General features: G+C 49.5%; 1 protein-coding gene across 1 annotated transcript in view; it reads right to left on the bottom strand.

Annotated features, from left to right (window-relative positions):
- Positions 1 to 324: 324 nt before the first annotated feature.
- Positions 325 to 12379, bottom strand: part of LOC144828144 (uncharacterized) — a 117001-nt gene continuing 104946 nt past the window's right edge. Inside the window, exons 3-4 of the mRNA XM_078686258.1 lie at positions 2329 to 2599; positions 325 to 1316 (exon numbers count right to left, since the gene is read on the bottom strand). Coding sequence (XP_078542384.1) covers positions 325 to 1316; positions 2329 to 2599 — 1263 coding nt within the window. The remainder of the gene's footprint in view (positions 1317 to 2328; positions 2600 to 12379) is intronic.

Raw genomic sequence — 12379 nt, 5'->3', positions numbered from 1 at the left:
GCCCAGCATCAGAGTGCCCACCACTGCCCAGCTCGTACATCATAAACATACCATTGTCAACCTCATTACCCTCAGGAGATAGACACATTTTAGTAGACCTAAATGTGAACATCACACCAGCTCCCAGGCACCCAGCAGTCACAGACATCATCACACAAACTACAAATCTGAAAAGAAAAAATCAGCTTTATTCAGCGGAATCACAAAAGAAAAGCAAATGAGAGTCCTCGCTCATTAAAGGGCAATGGCCAGTCCAATAGAGTCTCAGCAATAGCTTGTGCCTCCATGGGTGTCATCTCACCCAAACATGCCTGCACATGGCGTTTAATCAGCTGTGCTGACTATGGGGGCACCATCTGTGGAATCCTCCGGCACCGCATGGACAGGAGAGGGAAGGACAGGTGGAGTGGGTGCAGGTGTAGTGGATTCATCCACACTGGTTGGGGCATCGCCGAAAGTAGATTCAAAAACCTGGCTGCACACCTCAGCCAGGGCGGAAAAACTACCACCAGAACCCGGGGACACATTGGGGGTGGAGGTACAGGGCTGTGAGTCAGTCCTACTGGGTGTGTGGATGTGTGTGTGAGGTGTCTCCCCTCTCCCTGTGGGTGTGCCTACTTGCCCTTGAGACTGTGTGCGTGGAGCTTTGAGCTTCTTATGCTGTGTGTGTGCGCTGGGTGTGTCTGACCTGTGGCGTGTGCGTGTATGCTGTGTAGGTATGTGAGAGGCAGAGGTGGATGGCTCGGAAGGATGGGGGGGGGACAGATGCTGCTGGGTGTACATAGCTGCCGTCAGCGTTGATTCAATGGCAGCCACACTCCGACGCAGATCAGACATGGCTGATGACATGCCCTCCATGAACGACACCACCTGTGTAATCAGTTGTGTATGTCCATGGAGGACAGACAGCATGGATGCCTGACCTACTGCAATCTGCCGGAGTAGGTCCACTGTCTCAGCACTGAGGGCAGCAGGGGACACAGGGGCAGGGGCTGCGGTGCCGGGAACAAAGGAGACACGGGGGCTAGCACGGACCCTAGGCACACCAAGGAGTGGGAGGTTGGAGATGGGACTGGAGGAGGGGAGGGCAGCCAAAGATGTATGAGTGACCATTGCTGCATATTCCCCCCCCTCCTGAGAGTCTGTCTCGGATTCGTCGGCATGGTACGATGTGTCAGTCACATGTCGTGCGGCCTGTAGACTCTCCTCCCACTCTGTGCCACTGCCTCCCTCTGACACCTCCCAGCAGGTGGCACTGTCGGTGTGTCCCTCCGCCTGGTCCGCGCCTCTGTCTCCTCCAGATTCAGATGATGATGCTGTGAGCAAGGAGAAGAATTAAAACATATCAGTCACCTGTACACATCAGACATATCAGCTGCAAATCATATGGCCTCTTTCGTCAACATGGCATGCATCATGAGTCACATGACACATAACTCTTCATAATGACAATTCTACTTGTGGAGAAATGTCAGAGACACACAGCTCAATGTAAGGTAGGAGACAAGGTATAGGCAAGGAAAATACTTGTATGAGAGACACAATCATGATCCACTGCCTGACAACAGGATAGCTGATGATGCATAACAGTTCATTACCCAACCCTGCCACCCAAATCAAGACCTGGTCATGTTTGATTAGCTTTGACTCTGTGCCACATTAGAAAAGTCCTGGGCAAACTGCCATGTGATGCCGTCCTGGGACCTGAAACAAGTCTTCCATCACCTCACACTGCCATCACCGCTTTGTACATCCAAAGTCACATTGTGTGGCAAACCATCAATACCATGTACAAAGAACATGCCACAGATGGAGAGAATATGCACACACGCACTGCCCAGTGTGAGTATGCAGAAGTCCAAAATATAGCACATGTACATTGTGCACCTGCAGCTAACACAAGATAATTAGAAAGTGTACCATGGACAAAGGCCACTGAGGCTGACTTGTGCACAAAACACTTGTTGAGACTCAAGAACAGTGCCACAATATGAAGAAGGGCAGACATAGTGCACATGTGGTGCTACATTTAAGGTACGAACAGGTGTGACATACCCCCTACAACATGAAGATGTGCAAAGGAAGATGCAACTTGAGACACTGCACCATAGGAGTACATGTCAAAAACAAGCATTAGCCAAAGCAAACCTCTACTGTGGAGTAGGGCAAGGCATGTAAAGAAGCAGCTGCTGACAGAGGGACAATCGAATTCCAATGCATGAACTGCCTGTCTGACTACACCACTCAAACTATGGGAGTGTGACCATGCCGTAGAGCTCTTCAGGTACCATTTCTCACACACATGACTACAAACAGACATGTACCTACCCCCTTCGTGCTGCTGTCCCTCCTGCAACTGCCTATGGAGGTCTGGGAACACCACTTCCAGGACCCGGAGCATGTTGGGGGTGAGTTGCCGGCTGCCGCCATGCCGGCGTGGAGCTTCCAGCTTCAGCTGGACTCGGGCGATGCGGCGGCTCCAGCACCGGATGTCCTGCCACCTCTTCTTTATGTTTCGAAGCCTCCTGCGAGGCCCCCCCTCGCTCCGGACAGCCCTGGCGATGTCCACCCAGATTTCACCCTTCTCATAGGCAGATACCTGTCACAAATGTAAAGTTACAGAACATCAGTATACCTGGTGCATGTTCCCAAGACACCCATATGTCCACAAAATACATGATGACAATAGGGCAACGTATGGCACACACATTAGCATCATTGTCCAGGAGTATGTGGCCTGTGTGCTAACAAAACTGCTTAGCATTACATTGTAAATCTACAGATTACATGAGGGCTGTAAAACACTCTTTGAGCATGACACTCACTGAACAAGACATGCTATATCTGGGTGCAATGCAGCACGTGACATGCTGTCACACACCACACTACAACAAATAACTCTCTTCTAACAACACTGTGCACCCTGGCACTCACTCACAACAACATTGCATCTATCCAGTATTACTACACAGTGGCTATGATGTCACACACACAACAGGTGCACACTCCAAGGTATTGCACACATCACTCACCTGATCCCCTGGTCTCCCATACAGCTTGCTGAAGTTGGGCAGGAGGGCATCCAGAAGGGCCTTGTTCTCACCATCAGTGAATGCAGGTGCCCTCTCCATGTTCAGCTAATCAGGGCCAGAGGATTCAGAGACAGCAGCTGTGGTTAGCACACCAATGTTGTGCAGGCAAGTGCCCTCCCACAGCCACATGCTGCCTTATATCTGTGCTGCAGAGGGTCTGTGAGTCCAAGGAGTAGTGTGTGATAGGCCACCATAATTTGCATCCTATGTTCCATCCAATCACATCACACCTAAGCCCATTACACACATATGCATGGTTTGAAAATAGAGCCAGAGCTGAACAACAACTTTCGCAACATTGTATACTTTTTCCTAACTGAATCTTCCAGGACACCTGTAGGAGTGTAAAAAACTCCGTATCCATGACAACCTGGTTGCATTTGGAACAGTACACTGTTTCCTTAGTTGTTCCCTATGAAATTTTAAAAATCCACACACAAGTACGGTGACATTGCCATTGCTACACATTGAATGGTGTAACGATGCGTACACAGGCCCGTACCATTGGGGTACGCTCAGCTCGCGTAGAGCCTAAAGGCGATAGGGAAACGATGCGTACACAGGCCCGTACCATTGGGGTACGCTCAGTAGAGCCTAAAGGCGATAGGGAAACGATGCGTACACAGGCCCGTACCATTGGGGTACGCTCAGCTCGCGTAGAGCCTAAAGGCGATAGGGAAACGATGCGTACACAGGCCCGTACCATTGGGGTACGCTCAGTAGAGCCTAAAGGCGATAGGGAAACGATGCGTACACAGGCCCGTACCATTGGGGTACGCTCAGCTCGCGTAGAGCCTAAAGGCGATAGGGAAACGATGCGTACACAGGCCCGTACCATTGGGGTACGCTCAGCTCGCGTAGAGCCTAAAGGCGATAGGGAAACGATGCGTACACAGGCCCCTACCATTGGGGTACGCTCAGCTCGCGTAGAGCCTAAAGGCGATAGGGAAACGATGCGTACACAGGCCCCTACCATTGGGGTACGCTCAGCTCGCGTAGAGCCTAAAGGCGATAGGGAAACGATGCGTACACAGGCCCGTACCATTGGGGTACGCTCAGTAGAGCCTAAAGGCGATAGGGAAACGATGCGTACACAGGCCCGTACCATTGGGGTACGCTCAGTAGAGCCTAAAGGCGATAGGGAAACGATGCGTACACAGGCCCCTACCATTGGGGTACGCTCAGTAGAGCCTAAAGGCGATAGGGAAACGATGCGTACACAGGCCCGTACCATTGGGGTACGCTCAGCTCGCGTAGAGCCTAAAGGGGATAGGGAAACGATGCGTACACAGGCCCGTACCATTGGGGTACGCTCAGCTCGCGTAGAGCCTAAAGGCGATAGGGAAACGATGCGTACACAGGCCCCTACCATTGGGGTACATTGAGTCAGACATGGTCAAGTGAACGATTGTGTAGGCTGCGTCCCTGTCCACCTTCATGTCACCATTGGCAGAGTCACACTAGGAAATCACACAGCAGGGATGTAGTCTACACTCATGTCAACCATGTGGATGCATACATCAGCATGGCACACATACATCAGTATGTGCCAGGTTTGGCAGACATTGAAGAAGCACAGGGATTGTGACCGTGTGCCTCAGTTGATGTGTAAATAGCTTGCACAACATGTCATCATTCATGATGCACATGTGCATCACATGCATTCAACAATTTCAACACGATTGACGTCTGCAACATGTAGCGTGGCACATGAACACTCGAATGGGCCACAATTCAGTACAGGGAACTGCCACATGATGACAGGAACATGCCCACTGTCACAGAGGTGTCATAGCCGCACAGCATGACCCTGTGTGACCACGTCATGTGTGTGCCTTGTGCTACATTGTGCATGCTGTTAGCATATGCCATGAAGAGGTCAGTAAAGTATTACTCACCTCAGAATATCCACACATGTCATCCTGGACATGGCAATTTCCGTAATACCGTACACTTGTGTGTTGGTGTGTAATTCCTCTGGCTCTGCAAGTATCCTTGGCGTTGTGTCTGCCCTGATGACGTTATCTGAGTAGTCATATGTCACCTCTGCGTCCACACGTCAGGTCCTCTGTTTGTTTCTCAACACCAACGCAGCTCCGGTCTAAGTTAAAGCTTACACATTTTGTACCCTAAATCATTGTACTAACACTTCAGAACATTTACCTTTTATTGTCATACTCAAGACCGTGCCAATAGGGATGTCACTTACAAAGCCTGTGAGGAATGAAAAGGCCTCATGTTGGTGAGTGACCCTCACCGTCTGTGTCTCCACGGTTTTCACGTCATGCACAACAACAAGAGCTGCTCCAATTGCGGGGAGCTGACATATGAATCCAGGTGTGATATGTCCCACAAGCCACTTAGACTCCAGCAGTTGGCACAGCAGCACAATAGCTCATGGTTGGGATGTAGGACCAGTGCATGTGTGTGGGTGTGGAGACATGTGAGCCCCTCATTAGTACATCATTCCCCAGGCGACACTCGTCAGGTAAACAACAAAAGTCAGAGATGTGTAATTGCATTGACAAATAACCATGATGCAAGTGCAATGCTGCATGGGATTAGGGTGACGGCGACCACACGGCTCCATCAGAACAGCAGCCATCGTAGCCAGCACCACGACCTACGGTCCCAGCCCTGCATGTGACACAGGAGGAGTAACTGCACTTCCTCATGTCCATGATGTCCTTCACCCCGGCCAGTGACTCTGCATCAGCTTCTGGCCCACCGTACCCGTCAGGGGGCAGTTGCGCCTCAGTTGATATGCCCCTGACGCCATCATTCGCTGAGTGACGGACGCAGGCGGTGCATACGTCCCAGAACCGCTGTGACAGACATGATCGGAATGTTCATCCAGGTCCCCGCTGGTGCAACTCACAACCTCACTGCCAGATCTCCCCCAGGTGTCAGCCGTGGCGCCATTCTGGGGTGGTGCTGGCCCCGATAACACACACTGTACGGCTCCGCCGTGGTAACTGTGTGGCAGAACACCGCTCTTAATGCTGCATGGGAATGTAAACATCAATGAGCTGGCCACACCTCATTACAATTGGCGCTAATGAGTATTGGGAGGGTCAAGAAGACCCACTGGCACGTGAGTGTCAGTCCCAACACCACAGGACAGGTGGACTGGGGGATGCGAGTGTTGTGGACACCTAGCCAGACACAGGTGATGTCTCAACTCAAAAGATGTATTTGGATGATTTGGCAACGTTCAGTGTAGTGTTTATGTGGGCGGTTGTAACCATGGCCCTTCATCTCCCTGTTGTTGCGGTGAGGACCAACTTGTCACTCAGGTCCTTCAACTACACTAACGCTACGCTGAGCCTCTGCAGGCTCATCTTGATGAGAGTACTGTATGTATTTTTGCAAGCTTGTACAGCCACGCAGCATGTTTGTCTGTACATAGGCACGTTGTCAGACCCCCACTGCCCTACCCGGACTGACCATGTTCCCTGTCCTACCACCCCATCCCAGGAAGCATCTGCATGCAGCCCTCAAAACTACAGAACACATTCACGTTACCTACGCTGTAGAGGGTATCCAAGAGGTACAGGCACTACGCAAAGATGTCATCATCCTCCCTGACTCTGGGAGTGATGTTTAGCTACTTGACATGCATCTTTGCCTGCTACCCACACTCTCTGTGGGATATGTTTGTGTAACAGCTGCCAGTGTATGCGTTGTAGGTACAGCCAAAACGTGGCCACGCCCTTGTCGGATGCCAATCAACAACACTACTTTTGTTCCGGTGTGGCCTGGATAGCCACCACTCACTGGTCAGATCAATGACACCCAGGGAGGCTAATTAGTCCTAAGCTATGTATGTATAGAAATGTGACACTTTGCTACTGCCTACTGTTCCTTACAGATATTGGTTCACAAAAGGTAAGTAACTAGTCCTTGAAAGTACTGTGCATCTGCTGTAGGAGCATATATGTTGTGTCCTTGCTGTGATGGCAGGGTGACTAATGTACACACACCATGCCACGTGTGTAAATGACCCGTTCACATGTGTGATGGCATTACAGACCGTCAGTGACAAATGTAATTATCATGATGTATGATGATGGTCATGTAATTCTCACTGAAAGTACACACCGCGACATGACTAAGGCTGAACAGTGCAAATGATTGCACATGTGGTGTGTGTGTGTATTGCAGTCTGCCCTCTGGGTGTGCAACCTCCTACTGACATTGACATGACGTGTCTCACTGACATGATACATTGTCATGGTCACTTAGACCTGTACATCTGAAGGCTTGTATGCATGTCACATCCATTCCACACACTACAGGTATTTACCTTCGCCACGGAGGAGTGTGTGGGAGCTGGCATCTGTGTGTATCCCACACCACACTCCAAATTGTCTACATCATTTGAAGAGGTGTTGCTTGTGCCATGTACATTGTTATAGTCTTAGTCAGACAGTTGTAGACATTTCCTTAAAATTGTGTCTTGCAGGGCACCCCCTCTGGAAAGGCCGTTGCCTGACTTGGAAGCCATGAGGGAGCGCAACTGCATCCGTCGATATCGCTTCGGCCGACAGTTGATCAAGGACCTGACGGGCAGGCTTGAGGCTCACCTACAACCACGCCACAGGTATCCAAGTGCACTGACACCCAAGGTGAAGGTGATGGCAGCCCTCCATTTCTTTGCCACAGGTACCTTCCAATTTACCATAGCTGATGTGGGAGGGATGTCTCAGACCATGTTTAGCCGGGTATTGAGTGATGTTTTGGGAGCAATGTTGCTCCACCTTGATGATTTCATTATATTCCCTACTCCAGAAGAGTTGACAGATGTCAAGGGGCAATTCTATGGCCTGGGCCGTATGCCACATGTAATTGGTGCAATTGATGGTACACATGTTACTCTTGTCCCACCACAGGCTCAGGAGCAAGCGTATCGCAACAGGAAACACTACCACTCGATAAATGCCCTGGTGGTGTGTCTTGCCAACATGATTATCTCACATGTTTGTGCACGTTATCCAGGATCGTGCCACGATGCTTTCATCATGAGGCGTAGCAGGGTACCACAGATGATGCTGCAGCTGCACAACCACCGGGCATGTCTAGTTGGTGAGTATACACTGTGAGCTCTGTATGTCAGTATGTCACAACTTCATGATCTGCATCATATGATTGACTCTTGTACATGTTGTCAAATTGCAGGAGACGCTGGATATCCAAACATGCCATGGCTAATGACTCCGCTACGCAACCCCAGGACAGCTGCAGACCAGCGTTACAACAATGCACATGTGAAGACCAGGCAGGTGATCGAACGGACCTTTGGACTCCTGAAGAGCCGCTTCAGGTGCCTGGACAAGACAGGCGGAGCCCTCCAATACAGCCCACGCAAGGTGTGTGACATCTTCACCGTGTGCTGCATGCTACACAACATGGCAGTGGAGAAGGCTGTGCCACTCTACCTGGATCCTGATGAGCTGGAACATCCGCCCGTTGAGGATGAAGGCCTTGGCCAGGATGCCAGTGATGAGGAGGGTGAAGATGATATCCGCGGTCACCTCATCCGCAACTTCTTTTCATGATGGTGAGTCCTTTCATCTTTTCACTAAAAGATGGACTATAGAGTAGCATGGGTAGCATGCTATGTATGCAACAGACTGTAAGCAAGATCAATTGGATGTGTGTTGTGCTGTGTCACATGTTCAGTTGGAATGCTACACACATACGTGCTATGAGTGCACTCGGAATGTACAGGTGTCATACTACATCTGGCTATTCAACAGACATTGTCAAAATGACATTATACCGACCGTGACCCCTTGTGTGCCACTCTCATCCACAGCTCGCCCTGCCTGTTGTCCGTTGGGGTACATCGTGGTCATCCTGCTACTGCTCATTATGATTGCACCGTCAGCCACATCAACGGAGCATGCTTGAACATGTGGAGGAGTCAATTTGGGTAAGGACTCATATGAGGCTGTTTAGCATTGGTATGTGTAGAAATGTGTGGTACATGTTCATGTGCATGTGGTGTCATCTTGCATACATGCTACTCCATTATGTACCTCATGACATGTATGGCCACTCCCATGACAGGATAGTCACCCCTTCTGTCATCTGTTGTACTTTGATACTCTGGTGAATGCATCAATGTGTGGAGACATTGCCACAGCAACATTGCACATACCATGGCATGACATTGTGTCAGAGGTCACAACCACGGACTCTGTGGGGGATTGCAGCCTCACTGTGTGCATTAGAATGTGACTGGATCCTCACCTCCAGCTTGTGGGCCAGTCCAGTGTGAGTACCATGAAAGCATGTGGTGTTGGTGTTGCCCAGTGTATGTTCCACATCTTAAGACAACTGTCCCGTGAATCAGTTAACATGGATGCATTGCCCCTTGCAGCAGTATATCATGTCACTGTCATGTCGTTACCTCAGTGCAGGTTGAGAATACTGCAACGCCAGCCTTCACAGTGAGTAGCCGTGATGTTTAGATGCACATGATGCCATGTATGTTTAGCATGACAAAGTAAAAAGTGTGAAAGATGCATATGTGAATTTCTGTGTAGCACCAGTGGAGTGCGGTCATTCACATGAATCTCTGGTCGCCGGCACCATGACTGTGCTATGGTAGGGTCTGATTATGTAGCTTGGATGGACATCACTTGCACTTAATATTTGTTGTACATGCATATCATGTTTAGCATTGTGATGCATACTTGCCACACCAAAAGACTGGCTACAGAGTGCCTTCATTGCATGTCGATCATTAACTTCCTCGTCATATGTGATACTAACAGCTGGAGTGGATTTGCTCAAGTTAGCTTACAGGGCCCTTATGGCTTACCAATATCACATACAGACTTTAGAGTTAGCGGTAGTTTGATTTCCATATGTTTCCATTTGTTACTGATGTCTACCTCATCTGTGCCTGGGAATGTGTTTATACTACATAGATCTTTTTGCATGGGTGCTCACTTGTGAGCGTTACACATGACTCTAATGGATGACAGACTATCCCAGTTTTTATGTGTCTGTGTCACAGCATCGAATCTGATGTGATGGCATGATTAATCATCATTATTTGTCACCAGACAGTACACTTCACAGGTGTGACTGGTAGAGTGTAGCTAATGAGGTTTTTGAAGTGTCTGTGACATGAGAATGTTGTCCTAATGCTTAATTGCCTCTGTTTCAGGTCTCCCTCCCAGCAGTTCCCATCCTCTCCTTCCCTCGCCTGATCACCCTTTTGTGTCTGTTGTTTGTACTCAGACCAATGGGCTATTTGGAGGTGGAACCCTTAGAGCATCACACCAGTCTGATGAAGAAAGGTACGGCCAGTCGTTGACAGCCTTGTAGGTATTCGTAAAGCGGCATTACAGGTGACATCATGATTAGTGTAAATTGGACTTATTGACAATGCACATGTATGATTGTGATAGCTCCATGGGCTCACAATGTAGATTATCATGTTGTGCATGACGTCTGACTCCTACAGAATCTAGTGCCTGCTTGTGTCTCTACACACATGTCCGTCTAATGTGCACATATACTATTTTCAAATTAGTTACCTCATGCTTGTTAGGTGTGTAACTGTGTATTGTCCACACACATGGGGTGGGTGAAGGCTATAATACTATGTTGTGTGTGAGGTAGATGTCTTTGTTGGTGCAGTTTGGATTTGAACACACTAGCTCTTGTATACACCTGCAGACGCTGTGTGTCTTGTGCCCCACTTGACCGTAAGGGCCCTGATCCACTGACTGTGATGTGTGGTGTTTACTGTGCCATTTAGTAGTCAGTGATCCTGAGTGAGGCAGACACTCCTGCCTTCACATCCACATGTCACTTTGCGCATTGCGGCTGCCCTTGTGTTATGTGTTTGTTTAGCAATTAGTCACACCCCTCCTGCCGTCATGTATTCACTCATTGCTGCAGCTGCATACACAGCCAACATGCAGCGCACACTATCCAGGAACACAGACACCTACAGGATGACCCTCCTTCCATCCATTAATAGAGCATGCTCCGGCCACCCTACACACAGACAACACCAGACATTCACCCTCGTGCTATGAAAATGCTGTGTACTCAGTCATAGCTGCTGCTATGCGTGTGTGTGCAACACATACTGGCACAACTAAGCAGATTCACATAACATTGGGTCTACGTACCACCAGGTCATGTGGCGTGTCCAACACACACACACCTTACATTGGCACACTATTGTAGAGTGTTAGCTTGTCAACACCACTAGATCCGAAAACTGTTAGCTTACAGTCACGTGCCAGAACACAACATGCTCACACCACTTCAACATTGCTGTCACAGTCAGTCAAGTTGGCACATGGGACACACACCATGACCCTGTCTCTTGGGTGTGGTGTGATTTGGCGGTTCCGGGGTTGGTATTTGTCTGGTGTGTGTTGTTTTTCTGTATGCGTTGTTCCCATTACAGTAGTATAGTACTTGTAGCTCCATAGGGGTAGGTCACCTAATCAGGTGTGCCTGTGTAGAGTGCTCCAGCCCATTGCCCACAGTCTGTCCTGCCACCGTCATCCTGTGCGGCATTAATCACATACACAGTAATGCATCATGCTGATGGTAGCTCACATACCTGAGGACACAGTTGTAGGTACTCCCTACATGGACTACTACTTTTGTGACACTGACATGTACTCCTCAAAGTGACTCTCCTGGGCCTGCCTGTGCTAGCTGTTTGGGATTCATTCCCCCCTCCAGCATTGACTGTCCCACACAGGTGTGTCTTACCATCCATGTATGTAGTTTGTGGAAATTTCTGACCAATGTGTGTCCTCACTCAGATTCTGATCCAAGTGTGTGGATGACTGCTGTTTGTTGTATACCTTGCATTTATGACATTTGCTGACACATATACATGTATGCTGTTTCAAAGATTACTCACCAAATGCGTATGATGTTTACATTATTTATTGGGTGCTCTAGTGCATGAAACGTGAATAGGTGCTGTACAGAAAGGGGGGGGAATCCAAAATTCACTGCTGGAGATGAGATGGCTTACTGTTTCAGTCAACAGAGTCCAGCCCACAGTGCCTGACATCATTGGGCAGACTGTGACCAGCAAGTCCTTGTGGGAGAGTCTCGTAGGGGATGCTGTTGCACCCAGGGGCTATATGCCAGGTCCAGTGTCCTGGGAGAAGTCCATGGGCCACAGGCCCTCAACGCCTTCGGCGTGGACGACCCGCCTTCCTTGGGGGACCCTCATGTGCAGGCATGGACGGTGCATGGGACGCTACGTCAGAGGGTTCAACCTCCTCCCTCTC

This window comes from Lissotriton helveticus, chromosome 4_1 (genome assembly GCF_964261635.1).
Source record: "Lissotriton helveticus chromosome 4_1, aLisHel1.1, whole genome shotgun sequence".
Classification (NCBI taxonomy): Eukaryota; Metazoa; Chordata; class Amphibia; order Caudata; family Salamandridae; genus Lissotriton; species Lissotriton helveticus.
This window is presented reverse-complemented; position numbering and strand designations above follow the sequence as displayed.